This window comes from Varanus komodoensis, unplaced genomic scaffold (genome assembly GCF_004798865.1).
Source record: "Varanus komodoensis strain SLA01 unplaced genomic scaffold, ASM479886v1 scaffold57, whole genome shotgun sequence".
Classification (NCBI taxonomy): Eukaryota; Metazoa; Chordata; class Lepidosauria; order Squamata; family Varanidae; genus Varanus; species Varanus komodoensis.
Genome location: NW_025336182.1, coordinates 3149583 through 3164402, shown reverse-complemented (window position 1 = coordinate 3164402; position 14820 = coordinate 3149583). Strand labels below are relative to the sequence as shown.

The following is a 14820-nucleotide window of genomic DNA, read 5'->3' as shown; positions in this document are numbered from 1 at the left end:
AGGAGTGCGGGAAGGTACACATCTGTGAAAGCACAGAATGTGCTTTATCTTGGAGAAGATGCGATTTTGGGAGAGCATTTAAATGTCAAGTCAGCAAAGAGCAGAGACAATTTCAGCAGAAGGTGAGTGATTCCAACAGAAGCAACCTAAGACAGCTGGCCAATTATTTTGCACGGTTCAGTTTCCTCCAGAAAAAGGAATCGCCCTAATTAATGTTGATCGTGTATGGGTGTGCCACTGAAGAGTCGATAGGAAGTTGCCAAAACATCCGATAAAAACACACACAGAAAATTTGTTTTTTTATTCTATGATAATCCACAACCCGCCCCCCAAAAGATCCTAAGCACACCCCACCACTGACTGCTCCTCCACCTGGGGTAGCCCCTAAAGGAAAGATTACAGAAACCAAAGGTTCTGAAGCGGCGCAGACTCAGGCATGCAGAAGGGAGGGGCTCCTGAGTGCACAGAGGAGAAGGCGCCGGAGGGAGGCAGGGAGGGCGGCCGAGGCCCAGCCCCCGTCATTTCTTCTCTTCCTCCTTCTTGTCCTTGTTCTCCTTGGAGGCCTGCGAGGCCAGAGAGCCCATGGCGTTGCGGATGGCCTCGTTGTTGGGGTCGACGCCCGGCAGGTTTTCCAGCACGCTCTGAAGGAACTCGGGGTCCTGCATCACATCGTAATCATCTTCCTCCTGGGAAAGGGGAGTCGTGGAGGAAAGGGTTGGGAACGGGGCTGGAGCGCAGACGCCGGCAAGGGAGCAGGGGAAGGGAAGGGAAGGGGAGGGTGCTGGGCCAGCCACCGGGCCTTGCAGTGGCCACCTGCAAGCGCACGGGGTTCTGAGGGGCCTCTTTCCCAATTCCCACTCCCTGCGGGGGCAGAGGGGCAAGGGAAGAGCGGGCTGTGGGGCACAGGCTGTTTCCCGGCTTCTCCGGATGGCACCAAGGACTTCTGGGAGGGCATCCTTGCTTGAGGAAGCCACCTTGGGCATGTTCCTGGCCACAAACCTTCGTGGGTTCCGACGTGTCCATGTCAGCGCTGCTGTCCACCTCGGCCGACTCGCCTTGTCCAAACTCTGAAGCCAAAGCAAAGAATCGGGGCTTGTGAGCAGCCCTCTTCTGCAGCGGAGCCCACGAGGGAGGGCCGCCTTACGTGGGGGGGATGAAGCACAAACCAGGAAGCCTTTATCTACATGGCTCCCTCCGCTCTCCCCCCATGCTAGAACAGTGCCCACCGAAGAACGGAGCTGGGCTGGAGCTCCCAGGCACGCCCAGAGCGCTGCCTCCTCCAGCAGCCGCGATGGAGCGCAGGGTGCCCGGGGACTCCTGCACAGACCAGCCTCCCCTCGCCGGCGCCCTCTGGGGTGAGGCTGTGCATGCTCTCTGTGGGGCACCAGGTCCAGGAGGGCCATGGGAGACTGCCCGTAATGGGAACGGATGCCGCTATGGCTAGCATCCCCTCTGCTGGGGGTGTGGAGAAGACGACTCGCCCCATCATTTTAGGTTGCCTTCTCTCTGTTACCCAACCTGAGCTGCTAAGAGATAGAGGCACCATCTCTGTTCCATCAGGCACGCCATCGGGACTTCCACAATCCACTTCTCCAAACAAACAGCGGCCCGCCCGCTCCCTCCCGGGCCAAGACCATCCACTGCAACTGAAGCAAAGCCGCCCAAGGTGCACACTGCCACAGACTCCCGCAACTCGGGTGCCGAGCCGAGCTTGAGAGTAAAACGGGCCACGTCCGTACAGCCCGGACCGGGCTTTGCTTTTGCAGGGGGGCAGGGGCTCTTCTCCCGCAGAAGCGGCTGCCCCCCACGAGCAGCAGCCCGTGCAGAGGGAAGGGCGCCCTCCTCTGCTGGCGGAGCATGCCCTTGTCGGCTGCGGCCGGCGCCTTGGTGCCCCAGCGCTGCGGAGGGGAATGAAGCCACCCGGGGCCTCCCCATGCGAGTGACACCCTGCGTCCCAACAGAGGCCTTCCCGGTGCCTCCGGCGTGAGGGGGGGGGGGGCCCGCCCGGTGCTCACCGGTCCCCTGGAGAGACATCTGCATGGCATAGGCAATCTGCTCCTCTTCCGTCATGGTGCTGAGGTCAGGCAGGCCGGCCCGGCCGAACTCCTGTTGTCCAATGGTCATCTTAAGCAGGGCATCATCCGAATCTGGCACGGGGGAGCAGGTGAAGGGGCAGCGCCACCGGCGAGCACGCGAGACCAGCCCTCCCATCCCAGGGCCCCCCAGGTGGGCTGGGCGGGGCTGGGCTGGGCCGCCCATCAGAGGCCAGAAGCCTGTCGCCGGGCTCGGGATGGAAGCCAAAGCTTGACCGTGACATCGGCCCGCGGAGACGGGAGCGTGCGTAGGGGACGGGACAGCCCAGCCTCCCCCACGGCACCAGCCCCACATCTTGCCTCTGTGCACAGGCCCTCCAAAGAGCCCAGGCCAGTCCCAGGGAAGACGTGGAGGAACGAACAGCCGCATGCGGGCAGAACGCCGTGGACCCCTGGCCATAAGGAGCAGGCCGAGTCCCAGCTCTGACCTCCTCCAACCTCGGACCGATGGCAGAACTCCACCAACAGCCCTCTGCAAGGCTGGAAACTGCAGGCTTCGGGGGACGGCCAACGACCACCACCAGGAGACGCTGCGCCGGATGCACATCAGCCCAGGCGACAGCCCAGGCGCCAGCGGGTTGCCCCAGGCAGGCGCCCAGCTTTCCCCTCAATGATATCGGACGGTGGGGTATGTGGGGGTGGGTGGGGATTCTGTTTTAGCTCTGTCGTTTACCAAGCGCAAGTAAATCCAAAAGCTGAATCAACACCCCTGACGGGAAGCTGGACCGATCTGAGGCCCAAGGCCCAAGTTCTGCCACATTCCAGGGCGAGGGGCAGAGCTCCTGGGAAGCCCCCCCGTGACTGGTGGGGGGGGGGGAAATCGGGGCAGGGCCAGGAAAGGCAGCATGGCCTTCGGGGCAACCCCAGAAAGCTGCCTTGGGAAACGGCTTGCGGTGCTCCAGGGCATCAGACCATGTCGCAACATGAAGCTACATTTCTCCAACACAAAAGAAAATGCAGTTCAAGACCTCCCAGGAAACCCACACGACTCGGTTCAAGACAAGGTTCTTTGGCTCAAGAAGGGAAGGTCGCCTGCTCAGCTGTTTTCTTACCATCTCCGCCGGTGGCCGGAATCCCAGCTTCCGCGGCCGACGCTGCCGCAGCCCTCCGGGCCTCCTCCTCTTGCCGCTGCCGCTGCTCCTCCATCGACACACGGAGAGCCTGGAGGAGCCGGGGGCCAGTGAGACTTGGGGTCCTCCCCAACACCCCCCTGCCCAGACCGCTCCCCACCCGCGGCACTCACCAGAGCCAGCTCCGGGTCAGCACTGGGGTCCACCCCAAACTCAAAGTCGCTGGCCCCCAGCCCCAGCATGGCACCCCCCTCTCCTGCCAGGATCGGGGAGCTGATGAGGGCGTCGGCAAGGCTGGGCCCCGGAGGCACTGTCACCAGGTGGGAGCCCGTGCCATCTTTGCCATTCAGGGTGTTGATGAAGGCCGTCAACTTATCGGTGTTGGCTTCCTGAAGGGAGAAGTGGGACGAGGCATGTCCGAAAGATGCCTGAGAAAGCAGAGGGAACGACAAGCCACATGCGGGGGGAGAGGGCACTCTTCAGTCCCCATAAGCCTCCATCACTGGCACGTTGGCCACTGTAGCTAAATTAAAAAGGAAAATGCAGGGAACTGGAGTCCCCTGATCCTAAGACAAGACAAAGAACGGCTTGACGTGCAGGCAAATGCGAGGGGATTCCACTGCAAGTTATAGCTGACCTCAATGTAAAGGGATTTGTTCTGAAACATATTCAGTTTACTGGAACAGATACAAGGGCATCCGGTAGCTGAGAAATAATATGGAGGGTGATCTAGAATTAACAAGGCAGCAAAATGTATGAGCTAAATTAGGGAGGACTCAAAGGAAGATTTTAAAGGATAGCAACTATCCTTAAGGGAAATTCTTTAAAGTAGTTTAGTTAATGCTATATTATACCAAAATATCTGGCAAAGAAAGTACAAAAAACACAAGATGCTGGAGAAACTAATCTGGCCAGTGGGGAAGGATGGTGGGAGGTGGAGTCCCATAATGCCCAGGGTCCCTCACATCCCTCCTGCTCCTGCCTCAGGCCTGGACGCCTCACCTCTTCACCGAAGTTGATGATGTCCACGTTCACCTTCTCCTTCTTCAGACGCTTGGCCAGCTTCACCAGCTGCAAGGAAGGGAAGCTGTTACGATTTGAAAGGAGAAGAAGGCGCATCTGCCCCCCACGCAAAAAACCAGACCTTCGACGCCAAGGATCTCCACCATCGCAAAATCACTCACGTCTTTCTCGTTATCCTCCACAGGGCTTCCCACAAAGGCAATGATGCGCATCTTGTGGTTCTTTCCCTGTCGGTGCTTCAAAGCCAGCTAGAAGAGGAGAGCAAAGCTGAGCCGAGCAGCGGAAGCAGCGAAGCTCCCGTCCCTTCTTTGCCCCCTGAATGCATTTACCATTTCTTCTCAATTCTGCCTCTTCTTTAAACCCAGAGGATCCCACTGGACACACATGACCCCAAAATGGCACAGAAAGCCCCAAACAAAGATATTCACTGCCATTGCCTGCTGCATTTTAATTTAGTTCAGGGAGTTCTGCCCTGCCTTTTTAGCCCCCAGGTCAGCTGCTGGCTAGGTATTAAAACTACGCCAGTGAAATCACAGAAACTGGCAGGAATGAGCAGAACCCGTTGAAAAATGTGCTGCCATTTTGGAATGACTGCTCCACACTTACCCACCCAAATGCGACCAAGTCAAGCTCTCCTCCCACCTAAGAAAGGGTCAGCTTAAAAATCAAATCTCACTGCATGCTGTCGCCAGAGAAGGTAACTTACATGAGCCACACGGATTCCAGTGCAGAAGGTGATCTTTCCCTTGGGCTGAACTGAGTGCAGCTTGGACAGAATGCGGCCCGTATCAGGGGTCAGGGTGGTCAGCACCTCACAGTTGCTAAAACAAGGGACAGCGGTGAGGGTGGGTGGGTGGGGGGAGAGTCTCCAACCCAGATTTTGACACAAGGCAGGGAAATTTCGGGCTGAGATCTGAAGCAGCCCAACAACAAAACAGGATGGGCAGGTGGCTAAGGACTTGCCAGCAATGAGCTGCATCCTGCCTGGGGTTGATGGGAGTTGCAGTCCAGAACTTCTGGGAAGCTTGGGGTTGGGGAAGACGGCCAACCGCCTGTGGACATCCAGAGTTTGAGAGAAGGAATGCCTTTCCTTTCTCTCTTGGTAAATTCTGCTTCCCCAACCTGCTGTCCTCCTGAGTCAAAGGACTTCATCTCCCAGCATCCCCCAGCGCCACCTCTTCCCCTCCCGCCCCTTTTTCCAGCCATGTATTTGCACGAAACATACTTGGCTAAAGTTATGAGGCCAACGTTGTTCTCGGGATTGCTACGGGTCTTCGAGTGACAGACAATGTTGACCGCGTCCTGTTGAGCCTGGAGGCGGGTTGGTAAGAAATCCCCATTCCTCATGTACTCGCTGTTGTCGACACTAGACGAGAAAGAGCGAGGGGCACCATTCATTTTCATCCCACACGCTGCGAGGGATTCAGCAAGGCCAATGTTGCTCCCCCTCCTTCCACAACAGCCCTGCATGGCGGACCAGGCTGAGAGATTCGGCCCTGTGCAAAAGTGTGGTATGTTCCACTGTAAAGCAACAAGGGAGTTTTGCCTATTGCGCAACATAGTAGAAGAAGGATGCTTAACAACAACATCCCCGTTGGATGAGATCCAAAAGATCCACAGCAGTCCAGCAGATGCCACAGGTGGCACACACTATTTCTGTATGAAATTATAGCTGAATGTGTTCAAGAGCTCCAGAGGAGGAAGAGGCAAGGGCTCTTTCCCAGGATGTCCAGCAGTGCCTGGTACTACAAGGCAAAGTGCAGCTGCATGGGGAGGCTCCATCGCAAGATCAAAGGGGACCCCCCAGCACAGCATCCTGCAAGCCGCTGTGGCTGAGGCGGCCTTTCCCCTGACACGTTCTCCCAGCCTGCCCAGTATCGCACGGGGACGTGGAGATGTCTGGGAGCAGCGCAACCAGGTGGGCGATGGGCTGCAGCCCTCCTGGCACGGCGGCCTAAAACTTCCATCATGCCGGGCTGGGGCCAGGGAAGGAGGGCCTTGTGGGGAGGCACGTCTGGAGCGCCACAAGAGGCCCCACCGCGAGGAAAGCCGGCATGGCATCTGCGGGCGCGCCGCAGCCAGCCCGCCTTGCCAGCCCGTCACCCACGTCGGGGACCCCCGGGGCTGGCGGCGGGGCCCCTCCGGCGCCCCCGCCCCCCCCCCCCCCCCAGGAGCGCCCCCGCCGCCCCCCGGGGTGGCGCCGCCCGCGCCCCCTACGGAGCCCCCAACCCCCCCTCGCCTCTCGCCCCCCGCGCCGCGGAGCAGCCCCCACTAGGCCCGAGCATGACTCAGGGAAACCGCCCGCGTCCCGCCCCGCCGCCCGGCCCGGCCCGGCCGCGCTCACCAGACCATCGTGCTCTCCAGCACCATCGTGGCCGCCGCCCGCCCAGCCGCCGCCGCCGCCGGCCCCGCTCCGCGCTCGCTCCCGGCGGCCGCCCGCTCGATCCACGGCGCCCTTCTGGCCGGTCGCGCGCGGGGCCCGACGGGACAGGTAGTTCCTCCGCCCGGCCGGCCGCCTCGCCGGAAGGAGACGCGGGCGCCGCCTGCTGGCCCGCCCGCGCCGAGCGGCGCAGGCCGCGGCGCCCCGGAACCGGTCGCTCGCCGGCGGCACCTGCGCACACGCGGGGCCGGGCGTGACGAAGCCTTTTCGGCGGAACCCGCGGCCTGCGCCGCCCGGCGAGGCCCGCCCGGCGGTTTAGGCCTCCTAAGCGCGCGTAGGGCGGCGCCTCGAAGGCCGCGAAAGCGGGGCGCTGCGGGCCGAGCTGGCTCCGGACGTGCACCGGGCGGCTCCCGAGGAGTCCGGGCAGTTCCGCGGCTGAGGCGAGCCCCAGCGGGAGGGCCTCGCTGGAGCACGAAGTGCGCGCTGGTCGCCGACTCTTTTGTGTACCCCCCTTATCTGTGTTTTATCTGAGGAAAAGTTAATATGACTGCTTCTGCAGTCACCTGCTTTCATATATTCCGAATTCGGGCTGCGTTGTTGGACCCCAGCCCAAGTGGTCCGTCTTCCAGGTGCCCCTCTGGCTCTTAACCATGAGTCTCGCCATCAGCAAAATAAAACTAAGAGGAATCCTACTTTCAGCCCTCCTGATGATGCAAGAAGACCATCAAAGAGTAACCCTGGAAGAATTCCCGCCTGGCTCTGAGGGTCCTTCGGACAGCCCATGGACAGCAGCGTAGGAGCCGGGCCGAACTCGGGGCACGTACTTTGCCCCTGAGCTGCTCCCCGCTTCACGGTTTTGGATTAGGGCTCCCAGCACGCGTGCCAATTGGTAGTACGTGCTGGGCTGATGGGAAGTCAAGTTTACAAAACTGTGGAGCCCCAGTTGGCAACGGGCCTTGTGTGTCTTGTATTCTGACTAAACGTTCCACTGGAAATGAAACAGCCGTCTCCGAATTCGCCCTCAACACTCCGGGAAGACATCGCACCACACAAAGGCCTGGGCTGCGAGCAGCTTCCCCCTTGAAAGGGACGAGAAAGAGGCAACGCGGATTGGCTTTCCCACTCGCACAAGCAGCGTCTATTGGCTCTGGGGCAAAGACCAATAGAGGGAGGGCCTGCGAGGTAGTCACATGCTATTGGGCAGAGGCTGGGGCCAGGAGAGTATAAATAGGCAGCACTCGGCGGTACGGCGTTATTTGCCGTGGAGCCTCCGGGGAGCGACGACGAGGAGCGGGAGCGAAGATCCGAAGCGGCAGCAAGTTGACGGAGTGGTGGAATGCGGAAAGCCGCAGCGCCGGACGGTCGGTCGGTCGGTCGGTCGGAAAGCGTCCATTCGAAGATGAGCTTCTCTTAGTGAAGACTTGCAGCAGAGAGAAGGCAGCTGTTTAAGGTGGATCCTGCAGAACAGCACTTGATACCAGCGCTTGCATGCTCTGGGGCTGGTGGCAGATGTGTGAAGAGCTCTGTCGGTGCTGGGAAGAAGGACTAGTCACGACCTGAGAGAAGACTTCAGTCAGGGAACCTTCCTTTAATTCATGGCAATGGGTACAGCTGGAGGTTCATTAATTTAATAAAGGGTTCACTCTTGGCCAAATAAATTTGAATTGGAAACCAAAATTGTGTTTTAATTTAGGCTATTAGGTTTATATTTAATTAAACCATTTTTATGCTGCCCCATTCGCTGAAGCCTTGGGGTGGCTTACAATAAATAAAAGTAATTATAATATAAATTACATATAAACATTAAAAATCCAAAATAAAATAAGCCACCCTGGCCAGATAAGATCAAATAATATTAACAGTTAAAATGCCACTTAAATAAAAAGGTCTTTGCCTGGCACCGAAAAGCAAATAATGACTCTGGGGATAATGCTCTCTGGGGAGTGCATTCCATAACTTAGGTGCCACTGCTGAGAAAGCCCTCCTCTGAGTACCCACCCTCCTAATTTCCTTCATGGAGGGTTCCTGGAGAAGGGTCTGTCCTGCTGATCTCAAGGGGCGGGTGGGCATATATGGATGTAAGTGCTTCTTCAGGTAACCAGGACCCAAGCTGTTAAGGGCTTTATAGGTCATCACCAACACCTTGAATTGGGCCTGGACTTCAGTGGGGAGCCAGTGAAGCTGATGGAGAACTGGAATCATGTGTCCATAATGCCCAGTCCCCATCAGCAGCCTGGCAGCTCTATTTTGAACCAACTGAAGTGCCCAGACCGTCTTCAAGGGTAGCCCCACATAGTGTGTGTTATATGCTGCTTGGTTGGTTCTCTGGGCTATTCATAAAGAATATCCATGAAGTATAAACCAGCATGTAAAATTTACCTATGAAATTGACAAAAATTAATTCAATAACTATAAATTGCAAACAAAATTAACCTTAAAATGTGTGGGTCATTTGCACATAAATAGGGTTACTGTGATTGAAGTGGGAAACTGAACTCCAAGAGTAACATCAAAGAAAATCTGCTTTAAGTAAAATAACTCCATGTGCTTCCACTGTTTTTTTGGTCTGGTTCTGATTTGCTCTTTTTAGAAGGTACTAAAAAGTATACATTTTTAAGGAGGAAAAGATGTATTAGGTCTGTCCTTTATTGATGCTCTCTGGATGACTCCAGAACCCAACATTCATAAATGGAGTTCTAATTGACATGGCTTCACCCTACACTTTGCTGTTGAATGGTTTCCCTCAGCTAGCAAGGTTCATTCTCAACATAACTGTAATCTAGAGGTTTGCAAGCCACTGAGAAAAGCAGAATATGAATGTAATGGGATCAACCAGGTGTTTCCAGGTGAAAACAAGCTTAGCTTTTGGGATTTGAAAAGCCAACAAATTTGCCATTTAGGGCTGAAGTTACTGTATTGAGAGCAACTTTCATTTCATAGCAATTTGGTCAGGAAAATTTCTTTGTGATCTAAAGGCCACTTGCATGAACTGCCTGATTTGTCAGGATGTTAATGCATATTTAGACAACATAAACCAGCAACTCAGTATGGCCCAGGGAGATTGGCTGGCCCAGTCATACCAAGGTTTGGGATCAAACCCTTACTTCTCTTCCTGCTCAGACTGTTTTCACCTGGATTAAAAGGTGCAACTTGTGCAAACATTGCCTGAAGTGTGGTCACAGGCCATTAAGGTAACACCCTCTACCCAAGATGACCCATTGTCCCATCAGTCACCTGCAAGAGCCTGGGGTGCCCAGCAGTAAGCAGGCTGGAGCAGTGATAATGGGCGGGGGGGCTGATTATATCGATCCAGCTTTAAAGAAAGCCCACAGAGGAAATAGCTAAGCGCATGTTTGAGCCAGTCCGGGGCGGGCCCGGGTCGCGGCGGGGCCTCTCGCCTAGGGGCACGGGAGACCGTCGCGCACGGCCGGCAAACCAGCGAGGCGATCGCCCGCGCCGAGCCCCAAGCCCCGGTTCGCGCAGCCACGGCGGCGGTGGGAAAAGCGCGGGACAAGCAGCGGCACGTCGCCGCCCGTCGGGAGGCCGCGATTGGCGCGGGGGCGGGCACAGAGGCGCCCGCCAGCCAATCCCCCGGCGGCGCCCCCGCCCCCCGCCGTTGTTTGGCGGGAAACCGAGGAGTGCTGGCTGCTTCTTCCCGACGGGAACCCGCTTAGGCAGGGCGAACGCGGAGCGGGGACGTTTCCTCCGAGTCCTCGGTGCTGAATAGGCGGGCGACTGTTATTTACCACACAAGCGAAAGCGCTTTAGCAAGGAAGGCCACCTTTTCCCTTTATTATTTTATTTTCTCCCCATTCTGACTGCCTCATTAAATGGCGGGCCTTAGACAACGGGGAGTCTCGCAGCGAATCCTGGCCCCCACGTACTCTGCACAACCGCCAACACTCCCCCACCCGAAGCCCCCAACACTCCAGTCTCCCAGGACAATTTATTCAGTTGTTAAGTGAGCAACCCAGCCTTTATTAATCCAAACGACAAGGGATCAGGTTTCCAGACTGAAGTCTTCTCTCAGGTCGGGCGACTTTCACCTGGAGTCTTCCCTGAAGTTCTGCTCCATCAGTTTCTGACGTGGGAGACTTCGGCGATCCCGGCTCTCCACTGCCCTGCTCTCCACCTGTAAGGTCAAAGCTGTGCCCCTCCTGGCAGCCAATGCAGGCCTCCAGTCTTCGACTGTTTCAGGTCTTGCCTTCCCTGGATATGCGAAGTCCAACCACGTGTTGTGTTGTTGCTGCTTAAAAGGTGCTTGATCCCACCTAGGAGCCCGTCCACCTCCTGCCAGCAGTTTGCTTTCACCACGAAGACTTAACCTGGGCACGACCAGAAATGTTAGCCCGAGTGATTTCAGCCTTTAAAGGGAAAAAAAATCTTATTTTACTTATTCCAGATCTGCCATCTTCCAATTTCACAATTGTAGCCTGTGCTGGAACTGACGACTGAGCTAAGGCATGTGCAATCTTCATTTTAATGTTTTCATAGTATACCTTGAAGTTCTGCTGTGGCATTAACATTCCGCTGCATTCCTACTTTTGCGCTGGCTTCTCATATTAAGCTCACTGCTTTCTGCCAACGATGTGCTTCGCCCGCTTCTCATAGGATTCTTGCTGTATCAATGCAGCTTTCCTTAGACGATCCACCGCGTGCTCGATTTCGGCTCCACTGAGCCCCTCAGCCGGGGTGCGGCTTATTTATGTCCCCCGGCCCCGGCCCCTGGCCAATAGCACGTGGCCACCCGCAGGGCCCCCTCCCATTGGCCTTTGCCCAGGAGCCAATGGGCGCGCCCCGTGCGACCGCGAGCGCCAATCCGCGCTGCCCCTCGTCGCCCTGCGCGGGACCGCGAGCGAGCGGGGCCGCCCGGGCCGTTCGTGCCCCGCGAGGCGGCCTCTTCGGGGGCTGTCGAGCGGCGTCCGGCGGGGGCCCGCCCCGCGCCCCCCAGGCGCCGCGCCGCTGCCCGTGGCTCCGGCACGAGCGCGCGCTGGATGCCGCGCAGAGGGGGCCGCGCCGCGGTGTGGCGCACGGATGGCCGCCCGCTCCGGCGATCCTGCGCTAAGCGGAGCGGGGCGCGGGCCGCGCGGGTCGCGGCTGCGCAGCCCGGGGCGGCCTCCGGGGCTGGCCTGCCGCCCGGCTGCGCAGGGGCTTCGGGGCCGCCCCTCGCCCAAGGGAGGGCGAGCGGCGCCTGCCCGGCCGGTGCTTTCGCCTCTGCGTGGCCTCGTGGGCCGGGCTCGCGACGAGAGGGACGCGCGTGGGGGGCGGCAGCGGGGGGGGGGGCGTAGCACCCACTGCAGGAGGCTTGCCCCAGTCCCTCTCGCCTGAAAGATGTTGGGTCCCCAGATCCCGGCAGCAGGTTAAAACAGTGAAATACCCACCATTCAAGGAGCCGCCACTCATAAAGAAAAAGAAATGGAGACGCTTTATTGAACTTAGTAGCAGGTCGCCTGTTTTCACCCCAATGAAACTGAAACGTGTGTGCGGTTTTTGGTGGTGACAGTGGGAAATTGACAACCATTTGATTAGGCAGGAATATGCATCTTAAAAAGTATTATGAGGTTCGGGCGACAAAATCCACAACACAGTGAGACCGATGGATGTTTGGCGATGCCAACTGCTCACTCTCTGCCTCGAAACAACCCTGGATCTGTTGCAAAGTGCTGCTTCTTCGGCGACTGAGAGGAAAGATGGGGAGCTGAAGATCCACCGCGATGCCAAAAGAGAAGCCGGTCCCATTGCTGCCTCCTTTGCACAGCTGGCACAAACCTCATGGCCCATTTCCGGGTCCCCCGTTTTTCTTCTTTCAAAAACAAACCTGCATTTTCCTTAAAACCATTCAAAAAGCAAAGTCTATAATGACACACAAGAGAAAGAAGTCTCCTTCCTCCCAAAGTTCATCTTGAAAAGCTAATTTCCCCCAACAAGTGGGGCAAAGTGTGGAATACAATTAAATACAACTTTATAAATAGTAACATTGTGGGAAAAACAGAACAAGAAAACTAGAAAACTGATTGAAGTGTGTTGTTCTTTCCTCCTCTTGGAACAAACTTGGAGAGGTACAGGGATAATTTTGGAAGTGTCCTGGGTGTCTAATATAGACAGCTGCTTAATATATAAATGACAGAAGTCGGGCGGGGAGAAAGGAAGGCTGCTTTTTAAACTTTCAAGAATACTCCCAAATATGAGTCTGCCTCATTGCCTCGCGCAGGCTTCCTTGAGGATGCTCTAAAATGACAGGAAGAAAATGAGCTTTCTGCTTTGAATGTGCTCTCCACTCCCCACCAGTATTTTTAAAGCTTTTTAAACTAAGAAAAGTGAACCCTTTAGGCCTGGGACAGAGGTCAAGTTTCCTGACTTCAGCATGTTCCTATTTGAAGAACGCATGTTGTTATGCCTCTACCGAGCTTTAGCCCTCAGTTCCGGTTGCCAAAATATGCCCTTCACAAGCGAGCTTGAAATTCTGGTTTAAGGCTGACAGTGGCCAGTCGCTTCTGCACCGTGCACCTCCTTGCACCGTGGCCGACACTGGAAAGTTAAGCTGGAGAGCACAAAGCTTACGGAAGCATGTTCAAAACTCTGGTTGGGAAGGGAAGGGATAGAAAACGTCACCTTTTAAAAAGGCTTATGAGAGAAATATAAATCTTCAAGTAGGGCTGATGGCTGGTATTCGACCTTTTTTCCATTTAGATGTAGGCTAATAAAAAAAAAACCCCATAAGCACATCCCACACAGCTGAAAGGGGACCCCTTGTTTGGGGGAGCCACTAATGCATCTCTTGCTCGGCTGTTCGAGGCAACTTTTTCCCTTCCCAGAGTTAAATGCAAGTTGCGTTCTTCAAAAGAAAAGAAAATCAGAACTAGTGGGGAAGATTTTAAAAAGCTCAAAACAGACCACCTGTTGACATAAAAGGAGAGGAAGAAAGAATTGGCCGTTTATATAAAGCAAAAGTAAATTAAGTTGAAAAGAATATGATCTGAGTGTACATACAAAAAAACAGAAACCGTGGGAATTTCAGATCATCTTTTTTGTGTGGTATTAGAAGTCTGAGTCCTTTAAAGAACTTAATACTGAGAGTGAGAAGAGAGTTCCTCTCTCATACAGGGTGAGGGAAACAAATTTGGTCCACTAGTACAATACTAAAAGTTTAAAACCCGTATTTGACTGTTCTTCTTTCTGAGCAGCCCCACATACGGTGTCCTTTAAAAGCCAAAGCACTGGAAACTTTCTTCCACAAGCCCCAAGAGGGGGCAGAGCACCAAGTCTGTGTGTACATTGGGGGTGGGGGGGCAAGGAGACCCTTCCTTTACTGCCTCTTCAAAATGATGGCCAGCCAACTAGATCTGGGGGGGGGGGGCGGTCTACTTCCTGCACAAATATTCTGTTTAAAATTAAACATGAGCAAGACACTCTTGACGTGTGACCTCAGAGGGGAAAACATCTCCCTTAGACCCTTGGGTTCATGTCATTTTTGGTGTGTTAACACAAACATTCCTTGGCCTAAAATCACGTACTTTAAAAACAAAAAAAAAACTGATGTGGCAATTCAGAAAAAGAAGTTTAAATACGTTTTTAAAAAGTTAAAAATAAAATGAAGACAACATTCCTCTTCTGCAAACCGTTCCAAGGAGAGCTGCGCACACACCGACCCCTTCGCGGAGAAATCAGAGTTCAGAGAAGAGCGGCTGGCACCGTCAACCTGCAGCTGGCCCTCCCTCCAGGCCTGGGGGTGTGGAAGGCGCCTGCCCCTTCTTGAGCCGCAGCCTGTAAAGCCCCACGTCTGGGCAGCCTCTTGCCTCACAACCAGAGGAAACGGGGGCAGGGTTGGGGGTCTTCAAGCGCCAACGGGCTTCAGAGGCAGCGCTGTTGGGAGCGCTGCGCGGCTGGGGCGGCCCAGCCCGTCTGTTCAGATTGGGAAAGCGTTCCAGATTGTCCACTGCCTGCAAAGGCCGGAGGGTCATCAGTCCGCAGACCATGCAGAGCGCAGAGGGAGGCTTCTGCTCCCGCCCGAAAGGTCACCCTGCAGCAGCTCACTGAAAATGAGGGATAACAAAGGGCTCAGGATGAGGACGGAGAGCGAGAGGGAAGGGGCGCCGCGGCCCGCGCGTGCGCCTCCAAGCGAGAGCCGGCAGCCCCGGAAGCGGAAGGGCGCCTCCCCGGGCAGCAGGAATCCAGTCCTTGGCACCTCCAGCCCCGCGGCAGGAGAGGGACCCCCTCCCTTCTCCCCAGACGCAATCGCCGCCGTGGGGCAGCC

The 14820-nt window shown here is 56.0% G+C and overlaps 2 protein-coding genes and 1 long non-coding RNA gene across 8 annotated transcripts in view; all 3 read right to left on the bottom strand.

Annotated features, from left to right (window-relative positions):
- Positions 1-286: 286 nt before the first annotated feature.
- Positions 287-6670, bottom strand: PSMD4 (proteasome 26S subunit ubiquitin receptor, non-ATPase 4). 2 transcript variants are annotated; one of them, XM_044449277.1, is made up of 10 exons: positions 6531-6670; positions 5412-5552; positions 4893-5007; positions 4348-4434; positions 4166-4234; positions 3337-3591; positions 3146-3254; positions 2016-2147; positions 1000-1067; positions 287-686 (listed from the first exon to the last, which is right to left on the bottom strand). In XM_044449277.1, exons 1-10 carry the CDS (start codon positions 6554-6556, stop codon positions 519-521), a joined length of 1170 nt encoding a protein of 389 aa, XP_044305212.1. In that variant the 5' UTR covers positions 6557-6670; the 3' UTR covers positions 287-518. The 2 variants fall into 2 exon arrangements, with proteins under 2 accessions (XP_044305212.1, XP_044305214.1); XM_044449279.1 differs by having other exon boundaries at positions 3337-3552; positions 6531-6669.
- Positions 6671-10523: 3853 nt separating this feature from the next.
- Positions 10524-11229, bottom strand: LOC123032969. Its single transcript, XR_006416559.1, has 2 exons — positions 11066-11229; positions 10524-10930 (listed from the first exon to the last, which is right to left on the bottom strand). It is a non-coding gene; the product is annotated as an uncharacterized LOC123032969 (long non-coding RNA).
- A 743-nt stretch (positions 11230-11972) lies between these two features.
- Positions 11973-14820, bottom strand: part of PIP5K1A (phosphatidylinositol-4-phosphate 5-kinase type 1 alpha) — a 31942-nt gene continuing 29094 nt past the window's right edge. For all 5 annotated transcript variants that reach the window (XM_044449102.1, XM_044449103.1, XM_044449104.1 and 2 more), the window contains one exon: positions 11973-14599. In XM_044449102.1, coding sequence (XP_044305037.1) covers positions 14597-14599 — 3 coding nt within the window. In that variant the 3' untranslated portion in view covers positions 11973-14596. The remainder of the gene's footprint in view (positions 14600-14820) is intronic.

Coding starts and splice junctions, on each gene's coding strand:
- PSMD4 (XM_044449277.1), bottom strand. CDS start 6,556: ATGGTGCTGGAGAGCACGATGGTCTG. Junction 4,235..4,347: donor TGGAGGATAACGAGAAAGAC/GTGAGTGATTTT, acceptor CCTTCCTTGCAG/CTGGTGAAGCTGGCCAAGCG. Junction 1,068..2,015: donor GATGTCTCTCCAGGGGACCG/GTGAGCACCGGG, acceptor CTTTGGCTTCAG/AGTTTGGACAAGGCGAGTCG.